The 16,379-nt window shown below is 31.4% G+C and overlaps 1 protein-coding gene across 1 annotated transcript; it reads left to right on the top strand.

Annotated features, from left to right (window-relative positions):
• The first annotated feature begins 2,783 nt into the window (after positions 1-2,783).
• Positions 2,784-12,342, top strand: LOC143047264 (akirin-2-like). The gene is made up of 4 exons (XM_076220291.1): positions 2,784-3,204; positions 6,438-6,746; positions 7,599-7,673; positions 9,890-12,342. The coding sequence occupies exons 1-4, from the start codon at positions 3,018-3,020 to the stop codon at positions 9,898-9,900; spliced, it is 582 nt and encodes a 193-aa protein (XP_076076406.1). The 5' UTR covers positions 2,784-3,017; the 3' UTR covers positions 9,901-12,342.
• Positions 12,343-16,379: the final 4,037 nt, after the last annotated feature.

The following is a 16,379-nucleotide window of genomic DNA, read 5'->3' as shown; positions in this document are numbered from 1 at the left end:
CCACCGAACTACAGAAACGAGACTTCGGACAGACACATAAAGTATGTGCTGGGTTAAATACATTGTTTATTTTTTTCAATTTCTGAAATGGTTCAGTCACCTTCTCTGTTTTGAAACTTATAAAGGTATGGATCTCGGCCTGATCTGTTTGGTTGAATATAAATGTGAATTAATTGTGTTTCAAAATAAACATTAATCCCTATTTTTGTCAATCTAATTAAAAACCGATCTCTCATCGCTCCCGTTTTCTGATATGTCACGGGAGGCTCCCACACGACATATCAGAAAACGGGAGCGATGAGAGATCGGTTTTTAATTAGATTTTATTTTTATGTGTGTGTAAATAATTTAATCTTTAGATAGATGCTAAAATTAAAATCATTTCTATGAGAAGAAAAAAGTGCAACTTAAGCGCGCCACGATGTTAAAAGGTGTACCCGACTTATTCTTTCACGATAAGAATTTGCCGATTACGGTATTTTAACAAAACTGTTTACGAGGGCAAATAAATAAATGAACGCTATCAAATCAACAGTTATATTTTCGTGAATGTTTCAAAAAGAATTTACGAGTATGCACCGTCCTTATTAGACCAAACAGCCTATTAATTTTTACCAGTGATTTTTTCTTAAAATTTTGAGTGAAGGTATTTCATGACTTTAGGAATAAAATAAGATGAAAAAAATTGGGGGTCACCGACTTCGTATCGTCACTATAGCAACCTCAGTTTTGTGTGTTTCCGAAATATGGACATTATTCGGTTGTTATCTAAAATTTCAAATAATCCAACAATACCGAACTTAGGAGCATAGTTCTTTTCTCACATTAATCAGTATATTTATATCTATTGATTTAAGAATGTAGAGTTAAAGACTATTGGTGTTTTGGTTTTAAGAAGTATGATTTATTTCGTTCCCGCCAATATTAACACATAAGAATGAAAAAAGTTTCTAGTATTTAAAAAATTCTACCAGTGATTTCTTCTTAAAAATTTCAAGAAAGAAAGAGCTTTGTGTTATCTTTCAAATACAGCCCAAAACTACATGTCACCGACCTTTTAGAAAAGTTATGAGTAATTTTCATGGTTTTTTTTTCATTTGTTTTCAAAAAAAGAGTTGTCTTTCTATAGAACACTGAATCTGACGTCATAGTACAAGTTTCCCGTAATTTTGGCAAATATTGCAAATTGGACGTTCGAAACACACATTAGAATTTACAACAATAGCAACAATATGCACCTTCTTTATTATCTATAATACAAGAGATCACATTTAAGCACCAGTATTTTTCAGATCTCATTCTTTTGCCCCACTAAACGAGAATCTCAGCTTTGAAATAAGATTTCAGAAACACCGCCCGTGAAATGTAATATTATTTGAAATCTCCTTCTACTCTGCTTTGAAAAAAGAAAGTTTGTTTTCCCCCTCTCTCTCTTTGCCATTAAACTTGAAAAAAATGAAATGAAATATGACACTCGGACTACCTTCTAAACTATTAGTTTTATTAGTATTCGTTTTGCTACTTGCTGAAGGCCCTACTATCCTGTCACGGGCTTTTTGATTATTACTTTTGTTTTGTATCTGACTTGTACGAAGTTTTTTTTTTAATTAGAAAGTAATTATACATTTTAAATTTAAAATACAATTGCATAAATAATTGAACACACAAAAAAAATGTGCATACTGGTTTATGTATTGTGATGTTTGGAAAAAAATAGGGATTTTGCTCTTCTCAGTTCTACTAGCTGATGCATCACTATGACATTCAATTAAAATGTGGTGTCAATATTTGACATATGGAACGATTGTATATAAAACTTAAAGTCCTCCTACCTGTTTCATCTGACCTAGATCTCATTTACGTTGTTTTATTAGTCAATATTCAGTTTTCATTGATTTCTCCATTTATTTCCTCCTTCTTTCTATTTTTTGGGAAACAATTTCATTAAGATCAGTACGACTTTTAATATTTCGTTTGGAAATTTTTTTTTCGAAATTTATTTATTCAATGATAAAGACATTCCATTTTGAGGAGGAAATAAAACACAATAGGTTTTCGACAACAACAAAATAAAACAAGCCAAACCAACATGATATCATATTAGTGAGACAAAGACATGTGGTGTTGTCGTTATTTTTAAATATTTTTTTGTAGTCAAACTGCTCTTTGATGATTATTTTTTTTGCGGACATTAATAACCCAATGTTATTAAACCAACTTAATGTTTTTACAACCCGATACGATTTATAATCTTATGGTAATTCAAGTATTCCTCCTGTTCCTGTATTGATTTGTTAGATTTTTGAATGTTGGAAAAACAAGGAGTAATACTATTAAAGAAAGGGACATTATTGCGATGGCTTCAGACGCGTCATATTATTAAAAAACGAATGGTAATAAATTCAATGAAAACGTAATACCGAGAACAATTTCTCATTTCTATTTCAACCATCTATGCCAACTAATATGCAGTCGGTGAAAAGTTCAGCAACGCAAATATAATGTGCGCGTGTGTTTACAGGCACATGACATGAAGAAAAATAACAAAAAGTTATCTACATTATTTGTAATTAACAACAATACCAAACTGCTATTTGGCATACCTTTATTATGAGATTTTCACGGTGTTTAATATTTTTTTCATGAAAATAAATAATTTTTGCAATTTTGCAGGAAGGAAGAAGAATTTGAGCTCGTAACGAGAAACGATTTCTTATATCGGTATTATAGGACAAGTTCGGGGCATGTTCAAATAATTTTATGTTTTTGTTGAAAACGAGGCTTGATTGTTTTGATTCTGGAAACGGCCATATTTACTAGATGGTAGTGAATCCGGTAAAAAAAATCAACAATCATCGGCTTCAAATTCAAGCCAAACAGCAATATTATCCTCTTATATTATCTTTAAACATTTATTTTTCGTCTGGGAATCGTTTTTGACCTTCTGTTTATAGAAGGTCAGTTGCATATACAATTTTTATTGGGCACCTATCGAAACTGAATTACAGTCATAAAAAATGGCTTGCGGAGCAACATTAACTTTGAAAAGGAATCTTGAATTCGATCCTATACACAGTCCTGGACAAACAACACCAAAGAGACGTAGATGTATGCCAATGACTATGTCGCCGTCCACCCCACCAACGAAGCAACATCAAGTAAATCCATCGCCGTTTGGAGAAGTTGGTCAGAAATTGACATCGGGTAAGAAATTATCAAAGGCTGTAAAGTGTAAACAAAGGAGTCGCATTGAATTTTAATCGACATTAAAAATGCCGAGAAGTAAACAATAAGAAATTTTCATGTATTATTATGGCATTTCTATATCCCTTGGGGCATTGAATTGATACCATGTAAACAGTCCAATCCAACATCACCTCGGCTTCACTTCAGACATACCACCAAAAATTATTCCTGACACTTCCTCTTCGGCACCAAGTCAAAAGGACACCTCTGATTGGAAAACAACCACTTTGTTTATTTTCCAGTTGAACTCTTCAAATAATTATTGCTCATCTCATCAATTGGATCTCCTGTAGTTGGTGATCGCAATACTGGTATACCAGTATTGTCCACAATACTGGTATAAAAATTTTGTACCAGTATTGTATACCAGTATTGTACCAGTATTGTGCTTTTTTTTAAATAAACAATATAGGTAATTAATCTTTTATTAAAGCTGTCACATATATGCATAATGAAATTAACATAATTATGACATGACCATTTTATTAGGAATGATTGAGTTTAACTGATGATGCCATAGATGTTACACTGTGATTGTCATCAAATAAAGTTTTAAATCTTCAGATGTTTTTTTCTTAACCATTCTGTCCCAGCATTTTAACAAACTCTGTACTTTCTTCTATGTTTTCTTTCCAAGATTCATGTAGTATATTTTAGTGAATTTTATATTGACATTAATGCTGTTAAAGCTTCTGTATCATCAGCATTGGTATTGTCTATTTCTTCTTCAGATGTGATTTCTGCAACCCCTCCCCCTTCCTATATTGGTATTTAGGTATTCAGTCTCTGTGGACTTTCTCTAGTGCTTACTAGATTACAAGCTATTTCAGATAGCATTTGTACAGCTATCTTACTGTCAGAATGCTGGTCAAGTATTAGTATTTGTACCAGTAGATATACATGTATCTGCTACTAATTGTATTGTTCATGGTTCTGAATCAACTGCTTCAACCCTTAACATTCATGTAGACAAACTAGTTAATTTGATTATAACAAGGTTCCCCTAGCAACTTTTTATAATTAATGAATAATATTGATATCTTTTGTTGTCAAAGATTGTCAAAGATTAATAAGAAAATAAAGACAAACAAATGCATATGATCTTAGGACACAAAAAATGTATACATGTATTAAAATATCTGTCAAAATATGTGATAGCATACATGTAAATGCTGAATTTACAGTGTTAAAGTCTAATAATTTGCTTGAATTTATTTAATTATTACTCAGATAATAACAAGCTTTTATTTTATTTTATCTTTATTGAATTAAATAAAATATAGAAATATGATAAAATTATTAGCAATTGTTTAAATAATAATGATGTTATGAGTTAATTTCAATAATCCTTTATTTGTGCAAGTATAGTAATGACTTTTAACTAGTTGATTTCACAATTATCCTCTATAATCATTTTGAGTTCATTTAATTTCCCTTTGATCTTCAATATAGTCTAGTCAACAATACAACTACAATACTGGTATATCAGCAATGTACCAGTATTGCTGTTTTTTTATAAAAAGTTACAATACTGGTACAAAATTTTTATACCAGTATTGTGGACAATACTGGTATACCAGTATTGCGATCACCAACTACAGGAGATCCCATCAATTCAATAGAATGGCCTTCCATCAAGTTTCTTGATACTTGATGTTACATAATATTGCTAGGGGTTATGAACTAGGGCCTGTAATTAATAACATTCAAAATATTATATTATAAACTTTAAAATTTATAATATTTACAGATGTTTTGTCTGAAATTTGGAAGTTTAAACAACCACCATCTAAAATACATGTACATGTAGTAAATAAATGCAAGCTGTTTGCAAAAAAACTTATGACTACTTAGAATATTCATTTCATATCTTCAATCAAATATATGGAGGTCTGGATGAGGATTACAGAATAATGGGTAAAAATTAAGGAGTCTGAAATAATGGGGTGTAGAGAATTTCAAGAAAAGAGAACAAAGGAATAAATAGAATAGAGAAAAACAGCTTGAAAATAATAAAAAAAATCAGAATTGATGGACCCCTTCCAGTCCCAAAATGACATGAGGAGCAAAATTGTCTAGGTCCTGAAATGTCCCAACAGGATTTTTCTTTAGAAGTGTTCAGGGTGCCATTAATACCTCTTTGTGCTGAAGTGTCTCTTTGCCACTAAATTAACTAATTCCATACTAGTCAAGGCTTGACAAATAAATTGGGGGCTTCAAAAATTAATTCTTTACAATGCTTAAGGTTCATCATGCATGTCATAAGAAATTGAAAAATATGGCCATGTTTACACCTCCAAATTTACTACGAGTGCAGACAAATTGGTACATCTAGGAAAGTTTTAAGGCATGGCAGGACCTACATGTAGATACATAACAGTTATATGTTGTAAAGGTTTCAGAAAATTTTTAAACTTTAAATGTTTAAATGGATTTTTATGTTCAGTTTTTTCCAGTCTGCAGAAGATAGCAAATAAACAAACACACAAGTTTCATTTGAAACAGTCCACTCAGTTACACAGTTTTAATCACCTATTGTCTGCAGATATCTTTTGTCCATTTAAATCTGTACTACATTTACTTACAACATGTATTATATGAGGGGAGATTCTCAAACCTCTTTTCCAACTTATTTTATTTTGGCACCTTCTGCAGGAAAGAAAAAAAATTAATGAATAGCAAATCTATTAAAGTTTTTCTAAAACCAAAAATGCATTTAAAATTTATATATCTAGTTCCTTCCATCCCTTAAAACTTTTGCAGGTGTAAAGGTTTGTCTGTATTCAGAATAAAATTTGTGGTGTAAATACGGCCACCATTAGCCAAAAGGTTATGATGAACCTTAAGTACATTGTAAGCCAAAACATTGAACATATGTAATAAAACAATTCTTAAAAATCAGCTGAAAAGTTATCTAACCAGATAAAATTATTAAAAGAATATTGAAGGTATGATTGCTAGCAAAATTGACAAATATCTTCCATCCATGCATTTTAATGCCCCCACTGTAACAGAGGGGGCATTAAGGTTACCATTGTCCACCTCTACATATGTTGTACCTTTTTTTTTTCCCGTTCTTTAACTTGAGTTTTCCTCAATCAAGTCATATGAAATTACATGTAGTACACACTCACCCTGAAAAATTCATAGTAAGAACCCTGTTTCATATATATACTGAATGCCTTTTTCAGAACAAATTGCTGCCAGTATTGGAAATGAAATTAAACGTATGCACAGAAGAAAACAACTACAGTATTCTGGTATTCAGACACCACCAAACATGTCCCCACCACATGAATCTTCATCAAGCCTGTCCATTGATGGATCAGCATCACCATCATCTTCCGCTGGCAACATGTTCAGTGCATTATCTCCAAACAAAAGAGAAATGCCATTGTTTACCTTCAAGCAAGTCAGTATGATATGTGAGCGCATGCTGAAAGACAGAGAAGAACAGATTAAAAATGAATACAACTCAGTACTTACTTGTAAATTAGCAGGTAGGCATTACAGACAATAGTCATGATAGTATTTACACTATTAATGTATTCAGGTGGTACCAAACACCTTGACAAGTCCTGATAAGTTACTTGGAAGAGGTTACTGTTTGTTAATGGATATAACTCTTAAAAATTATGAACCCTTATGAACATGTCAAATAGCTAAAACCTAGAATTGATTGACGTTTACAAGAAAAAAACTTTTGAATTACATACTAATACAGACATAACTAATGTATGAGATTTTTGGTTCAAATGAAATTTGATTACCAACTGGGTCATAATGTGCAAAAAAATCACCTCAAAATACACAATGTTTTAAAAGGCTTGGCAAAGGTTGGGTTTTTTTTTCCAAATGTAGAGTACTATGGCATGTTTTCCATCAGAATAGATGTGCACATGAGAGGAATTATTCTAACTGGTTTGTGAGCGTGTCAGTATTGCAATTGAAAAGGTTAAACGTAATATGCTTCACACGATGATGACTGATAATGATTCCATTGTGTGGCACACTGTATATGTTTAGGAACAAATTACTTTGCAGTGAAAAAGAGGTATACAAATCGTTTTTTTGTTTGTTTGCAAAATAATACCTGACATTCTGTGAAATATTAAACACGGAAAAATACATGTACCAATAAATATAGACACGTTTTGCAAAACTTAATGCAGAAGACCTTTGAAGCTATAATTTAAAGTACGTTGTACACAAAACATACATGTACATGTAAGGCATGGCAGCTTCAAATGTTAAAAGCAAGTTTCATGAAAGAATGTACATTGTACTGCAAATTGTCCTTGACCAAATTTAGACACATATTATTAATATTATGATAATGTTTGATTCTGTAGAACAATATGAGGCATTTCTGAAATTCAACCATGACCAGATACAGAGAAGATTTGCTACAGATCAGCCAGTCAGTTGTAAGTTTTCAACAATAAATTTGTGATGAAATCGTTCAGGCTACTGAACAAGCACTTTAAAACCAAATACAATTGATATATTTCAAGATATTTAATGAATCTGAAAGATAAGTCTTTAAGAATTTTAAAATGCCTCTTTTTGTAAATTTAATGGGCCTAAATTAAAATATTGTTTGTTTGCACTTTTCCGACCCTATGTTTTCGAAACAGGGTAGGTAGGTAGGTAAAATATTTTATTTTTCTTTCCCAAAAAATAAGTTAGCTAGGTACAGTTTTGTTATGGGTAGGCAGGTAGGTATAATATTTTATTTCATAGATACAAAATCTGCATGATGTAATTTTTGTTATACAACAGCAAAAATTTTTTTTGCGTCTTATAATAGTATCATGTTGTCTGCGTCATCCGAAGACACATTAGTTTCCGGACAATAACTTTAGATAAAGTGAATGAATCTCTATAAATTTTTACCAGAATGTTCAATACCACTAAAGAAAGGTTAAGATTGATTTTGGGGGTTATGGTCCCGATAGTTTAGGAATTAGGGGCCAAAAAAGGGCCCAAAATATGCAATTTTGTAGTTTTCAAACAATAACTTGTGTTTAAGTGTATGAATCTCTCTGAAATTATACCACAAGTTTCCATACCATGAAGGGATGATGAGTTATGACTTTTGGGGGTTATGGTGCAAAATGTTTCGGAATTAGGGGGCAAAAAAAAAAAGGCGAAATTAGTGAAAAAAAGGGGTAAACTATGTTTTCCGGACAATAACTTAAGATTTAGGGAATGGATCTCTATAAATTTTTACTAGAAGGTTCAATACCACTAAAGGAAGGTTGGGATTGATTTTGGGGGTTATGGTCCCAATAGTTTAGGAATTAGGGGCCAAAAAGAGGACTCATAATAGCATCGTGAACATAATAATCCTGATTTACGGATCACCAAAGGATACAACATCCATTTACAAAATATTTTGTACAATTGTTGATAATTTTGTATTGGGCAAACCTTTTTTTATAAATGAACCCTGCTCTTCACGTTTAAAGACACAGAGTAACGTTCATCATATCATGATTTCAAAGCTTTCAACATCAATTTAAAAAAAGTGCTTTGAAACTCCAAATGCAATTGTTCATGTCAAACGCTCAAGTGATACCAAACAGACTAGACCTTATACAGGAAAGATAAAACCCGAGGATTCCTGTAAAAATAGGTTTTGAGCGGGAAATACAAATATAAGATTTTTGGTAGGAACGAAAAAATAAAATAAATCAAATCTTGCTGGTCAATACAAATAAAAGATTTTCAGGTGGAACGAATTTATAAGGTCGGTCGTAAAGGGCAAACAAACGATATTTTAATTTAAGCTTTGGTGCAAAAGCGTTGACCCAGGTACATTTTAAAATGTGCACACAGTCAACAATTTAACAACCCTAAAAAATTACTAAAAGAACCATTTACTATTTTTAGTTAGGATCTGGTTTTCATGATGATTATTAAAACATCATTTCTCTTAAGATTTTAAATTTCTGTTATTTACCTGTGCATTTCATTTTGGAAGCTCATATCATCATGAATATTACATTTCATTTTTTGAAATGAAAGTTAATTTCAGAATGACCCAAGATTGCTGTTAGCAAATCAATATAACAAAATTATAGTAAATGACACTCTTATAATGAAACAAACATGTAATGTAATTAGGGCCCTGCAGAATTGTAGACGCCTAAAGTGATCAGTCTGTTCATCTGTAAAAAAAATTGTGTCTGCTCTATATCTAGAGAAGCGTTATGATTTCAAAGGTTATACTTCACATGCATATTAACCAACACCAGAGGGTGCGTTATAATGAATGTAAAAGGTCAAGGTCAAAACTGGTTTTAGTTGACAACCCCATATGTCCTATGGTAAAGTTTGTGTCTGCTCTGTATCTTGAGAACCGTTATGATTTCAAAGTTTATACTTGACCAGAGGGTGTCATAATTAATGTACAACTTCCTAGGTCAAAGGTCAAGGTAAAAAAAAATTGGGTTTCAGTTGACAAACTTGTGTCCAATGATAAAGATACAAATTTTTATGAGACACAATATTCACAGCGGGGCCTACAAAGATGGCTCCCATCTAAATGATACCTAGTTATTCCTATTTAGAGTATACATACAATTGTAACCTACAATGTACATGTACTGTAATTAATTCTGTTATCTATATTTTACAGACGTGTCATGATGTCGGGGTCAGCTAAGTAACTGCCAATCAACATGTGTTCCATTAATTCAAACATTCACAGACTTGCATTTACAGTTAAACATTTTCATTGCCAAAGGAGAGGTGCTCTGCAAACTTGAATTTCTACTCTTGCGGCATTGAATTGTGTGCGTGGGTTACTTTTGTCTCGCTTTGCTGATGTCGGATACATCAGTTCCTGTTGAAATGTCTTTCTGTAGAATTAACATTTGTTTTTTGTGTGTATTATGGCCGAAGTTTATAACTTTTTAAATGAAATAAATGAGAATCTGTACATTTTGGGAGTATGATTTGCTCACACTTATATTGTAAAACTTGGATGCGTTAGCATGTAGCATGTTTTAAATTTAGTTTTACAAGACATAGCATTGTAAAAATTGGATGTGTAAGGATGTAAATTAACAAGACATAACTATATTGGAGCCATCATTAGCCAATCATGCTGTCATAAACATTTTCAGCCGGTCATGATGTTGTCTTCATGTAACATTTCAGCCAGACCATGTTGGTTTTATTTTTGTATTGGGTATATTATCCAAACTGCCGCACTTCAGAAACTGTCATATAATCAATGGGATTTATATGTATATTACTTTGTAAATTGCATGACTGATCTATAGATTGTGTACATGTGTGCTTATCTTTTGTATTGAGTGAATAGTAAAAGTTGTTCCTGAGAACATGATCAAATTTGTAAATACTTGCTGAAATGAATGGATTTGGTTAAAAGCGTTTGGTGTTTTATGAAAAGTTAGCATATCTAGTTCATAGAACTTATTTGTTTTATTGTGTTACGATTTTACACAGTTGTGTTGTGAATTTCATTAATTGCTGTACATGCAATTCCACGTGTACATCAAATATTTTTATGAAAATTCAGCATGCAGTTTATGTACAGTTCTTGTAATTTGTAGTTTTCCTGTTTTATTTGATCAATCGGTCACGTTTGAGGACTGAAAACTAGTTTTTGCCTGAACTTTTATTATATAGTTCTGAACTTAATTTAACTCCTTTTTATATTTTTTTTAATTTACAATTGTTTCAGTTTCATTCAGTTTTTTAGTTCAAAGTAATTTTTTTTAATATTTTAAATTATGTTGAAAATTCAGAACTGTTATAACTAGATTTCTACCTACTTTTGCCCTTTTTAAGCTCGCCTAAACTAAATAATATCAAATTCTGAATATAAAGAATGGATCAATATACAAATGGAACATAAAGGGATGCACAATTCGTAGACTGAATTTTTAAACCGATAGTTGAAACTTTGAGATGATTTTTACATATTTTTAGTTTAATATTTGGTTAAGGTATCGCAGAAAAAGATTTATTTTTTAAGTATAACAATCTGCTGATGCAGATAAAAAATTGTGAAATTTGAAACACTCAGACTAAAGTTCAAAACGTTTTTTTAATACACGGCCCTTAAAATATTAAATGCCTCTATTAGTAGATGAAAGTAATTTACCATAGAATATTATACAGTATATAGATATTGAGTATACTAATATATTTCTACACTTAAGGTGTGATTCTTAACAGTGAACATTGTGTACAGGTACGTTGTGTATTTACAAGTGAGAATTAATTTGTACAGCTAGAAATACCATGTATGTGTATTTACCATATTTATTTAATCCTATCTATTTCAAAGTCTAAGATCTGGACTTGTTTATTTAAACTCAACATCTGTTCAATATTGATTTTTTTTTCATCAGTTTAAATTTTCCCTAAAATGTTAGAAATCAGAATTACATGAAATTGAGTCACTTTGTAATGCCGATCAAAAATTTCAATTTTGTATTAATTTCCAGCATTCACCTTATTTTCTGAATTTTTAAAATCAGCAATACTCTCATGAAAGTAAGAATTCAAGTTTTGAAACTGCATCAATGATATGCTATATGTTGTCCAGTGTGGTGACATTTATGTTTCCACCTTTTCTTTCACTGGTGCATGTTGTTGATAATTAAAAAAAAAATACATTAAAATTTTAAGATATGAAACTTCTTTCTCTATTTAAGCTATTTCTCATTGTTTGTTGAAAGATGTTGGTTTTTGATGAAGAATAAAATATGAAACAAGAAGTTAGATTCTCCTTTATATTATAATACTTGATAAATACGTTTGGAAATTAAATAATGTTGAACTTCATGCAGAATGAAATGAAATAATCTCATAAAGTTTTGGTACATGTGTTTGGCCAAAGTTCAGTTCTTCCTCTCAATGACATGAAATATTTGCCTCCTTTTACTCTTATTTATAACCATTGTTATTTTTTTTTGTTGGCATTATTTTATGTTGTTTTATAACACAGGTAGTGTTTTAATTTAAATGTAGTAACTTAATTCTGTATATATTTATATAATATAAACTTGTTACATGCAGAAAATGAAAAAAGAAATAAAGTTCTGTATTATGTTAGGACTTCCTATGAATTTGATTTTATGGTTGTTGATAAGGTGTAGAATTTGGAAAGCTGAGACTGCACAATTGATGTTGGTATTTTACTTTAGGTATGCCCCTGCTGCAAGATGAAGGGGACATTTAGTGTTGCCCTTGATTGTTGGTACAATTTCTGTCAAGCCTTTAAATTTTGTCAAAAAGCTAGACGTAGCGATCTTACATTCTGCTGTCGATGTTGGCGGCATCCACAAATACTCATTCTGTGGTGAACAGTTTTTGAAATTTTGATAATCTTCTTAAATTATCCTGGATTTCAACCAAACTTGGACAGAAGCTTGTTTATGATAAGATAGTATCTAGAAATAAATTTTGTAAACTTTATTTGGCTCCTAACTTTTTTGGATTCGAGCGTCACTGATGAGTCTTTTGTAGACTAAACGCGCGTCTGGTGTAAATACAAAATTTAATCCTTGTATCTATGATGAGTTTATTTTCTTATAAATGGACTTGGTTTTTCTGATAGTTAACATAACATTCACTCTATGGTTAATGTTTCTTAAATCTGAATAATTTTCTTAAGCTATCCTGGATTTCTACCGAATTTGGACAGAAGCTTGTTTATGAACAAAAGCCAGTATCACGAAAGAAATTTTGTAAAAATATATTTTTCTGTATGTTATTTAATTATGTACGTAGTTTTTGTCTCGCCTTGACGGAGTCCAAAAGCGAGACATAGGTATGCTGTTGTCGGCGACGGCGTCAACAATGTATTAGTTTGTGATTAGGTCTAGTTTATGGTGAACCACAAGTGGTAGGTCAATCATATTTGGTATGCAGTTGTATAAGCATTGGCACATCTCATTTCCGTGAAGATTATTTGGCCCTGCCCCCTCAGTCATGGTCTATTGACTTCGAAACTTTTGCTTATTATACATGTATTAGTTTGTGATTAGGTCAGTTTATGGGAAACCACAAGTGGTAGGTCAATGATATTTGGTATGCAGTTGTATAAGCATAGGTATATCTCATTTCCATGGAGATAATTTGGCTCCGCCCCCTAATTCATGGTCTATTGACTTTGAAATTTTTTGAAAGTTATCGTGTATTAATTTGATTAGGTCAATTTAAGGGGAACCATTAGTGGTAGCCCAATGTTAATTGGTACTCAGTTGTATAAACATTGGCACTTCTCATTTCCATGAATAATAGTTGGCCTTGCCCCTCAGTCACAGTCTAATGACTTTGAAACTTATCATAGTTTACATGTATTAGTTTGTGATTAGATCAGTTTTAAGATGACTTGCTTATGTTAAATCGATGATATTTGGTATGCAAATTTATTTACATTTGCAAGTATTGTTTCCATGGAGATTATATAGCCCCACCCCCTCTTCATGCTTCATTGACTTTGAAACTTTTACATAGTTAACAAGTTAATTTTTGGAAAGATTAGAACTTGTTCTAAATCTTTACTAAGGCACCGGCCTCCCTTACAACACGACAGGTTAGCTAATGTTACTAAATGTATTCACACTGAAATATAGTTCCCTATGGTTCTCATGTATGTGCACATAATACTCATATAAACATACCTGCCAACTTTTCAAAATGGCCATGGGGGTTTTGCGTGCAAGATGGCTGTCATAGTCCTAAAAAACCTTCAAGGGGGCCTTCAAATACATTCTAATGTTGTTTTTTGGCTTCTTCTTACTTTTATAAGCCTCATGTCATTGTAAAATTAATTGTTTTGTTTAAAATTGTGGACAAAATTGCTCATTCAAAATTTCAATTTGGGAGCCTCCATGGGGGAAATCCCCCACAAATAGTGACAGTTGGCAGGTATGTATAAACTGAAAAATGGATATATTATTGGAGAAGTTCATTTAAGAATGTATGTCATTAAGGTGTGTTCATTTGCAGACTGTTTATTAATTAGTTTGATTAACTAATTGAGTATTGATACAATAATAGTTTGATTGACAACTGTCATTACCACTAAACAATCAGAGACAAGGTGGACCTTTAATTACAATGCCCCACCTCCTAAACTGTCAATCAAATTGACCACATTACCTATCAACCTAAGTCTTACATAATTATACAGACCCAATGCAATATACAGTGTACAATATACTTCTCAATAAACAAATATTTGACCTCATAATTGAATACACAAATGTATATATAAAATGTTTGATATATATAAGGATGATTTAATTATTGCCTATTACTTTTGATCTACATTACTTAAAGTGATTCTGTAAATTATATCTGAAAGATAAATGATTAATTAAGGATTAACAAGATCTCTTAATATAAATATGAATATATATAAAAGGTATTCAAGTAAGGCCTATAATTTACTTGATAAATTTCCAATATTCATCTATAATTAATCAACAATTTAGATTAGTTCACATTTTTTTTTTATCAGGAATTGGCTTGAAACAGTTTTAAAATTTTAAAAGTTTTAATTATAGCAAACCATTGTTTATTGGGTTATTCCCCATCAATCAGTATGTCTATTTTAGCAAGGATTTGTATAGTGCATGTGTCTTACTATACGAATCCTTGATTTTAGTCATTTAAATTTTTATTAGAAGTGAATATATATTTTTGCAATCAAGAAATAATCCACATTTCAATAAATAAGTTTTTTAATTTGTTAATGTTGAAAAAGTACATTTTCAATGTCCTGTGCTGAAAAGTACTTTTACAAAAAATTAATCAAAAGGCACTCTACAACTTTTAATCTTCAATGTCATATAACCTCTGTTTCAACTTACAAAATGCCCCAAAACAACATTTTTAGATTATTGTTGTTGACACTTTAAAGTTCTTAGCTGTTGGTTTAGATTTTATGTCTTACAAGTATAGTTGGTAACATTTACTAGAAGAATTTTTGATTTTCAATTTTTTGTTTTTTTGAAACATGTTCAGAACAGGCAACATTATTTGGATAAGAAATAAACTGCAGTTTAAATAAAATTGTGCAAATTAAGAGACCCATATTATTTAATTTGAGCTCATTTTATCCTCATTCTGGAAAAGCAAGGTTTCTTCTAAAGACCTGCTGTTAATGCAATTTTCAGCACCAGTGCTTTATTAATGTTCATTTTCCCCAACCATACCTTAATATGAAATAATTCAAACTACTCTTCTAATCTTTCCATGAGTGATTTCCATCACTTTGATTGTATTTAGTTTAGGTTTGGGAACGACTTATAATAAGTGAATGGTATTTTGTATGCAGTTGTATTAGCATTGGCACATCTCATTTACATGTTTTTTTTAGCCATGTAAGTGAGTCATGGTTCATTCACTTTGAATATTTGAATAACTTGTGTAAGATGTTAAAGTATTGCTATTTTGATTTCAACATTTGCATAATCAAAATTACAAAAAGGCGAGACATATCTGTGATAACAGTACTAGTTTATCTCCCAGTTAATATTGCATACAATCTGCAGTTAAAGTTCCTAAAACATTTATTAGCTTCTAAAAGTAGGCAAGACACTGGTTTCCGCAGAACCCTTACAAATTTTCTACCATAGTAAGGTTGTAATTGCAATTGATTATTTTAAAAGTTTTAGTGACAAGCCTGATATGATCAAAAACAAATTCCAAAGTCATTTAAAGTTGAGGCTAAAAATATAATTATATGCCTGTCCTTGATTACCATATAGATGGGACCAGGTGGTCTAAGTAGTGGTACTTCTGTATCGCTAGCCTGTCAACACTTTGGTCGTGAGCTAGAAGACTGCACCTGGCAGGTCCTTTCGACTGAAATCTCAATTGACCAGGAAGGTCAGTTTTCCTACCAAAGTTCATGGTTTTCTCCTGGCATTCTGATTAATTCCACCAATAAAAACCGACCATCACCAAACAGTGCTCAAAGTGTGTGTAACCCTTTCAAACAGACTAAACAATGCATCCAGGGCAACATTCTGCATTTATTTACCATAAAGTAGTGTAAAAAGGGGCATGCAGATGTCAAATATTCCCTAATAATTTGGTTCAAACGAGAATCTCAATGCCTCTGAATGATACGTTGA

Source organism: Mytilus galloprovincialis, chromosome 10, assembly GCF_965363235.1.
Source record: "Mytilus galloprovincialis chromosome 10, xbMytGall1.hap1.1, whole genome shotgun sequence".
Taxonomy (NCBI): domain Eukaryota; kingdom Metazoa; phylum Mollusca; class Bivalvia; order Mytilida; family Mytilidae; genus Mytilus; species Mytilus galloprovincialis.
The sequence above is the reverse complement of the archived record's forward strand: the minus strand, read 5'-3'. Positions and strand labels throughout refer to the sequence as shown.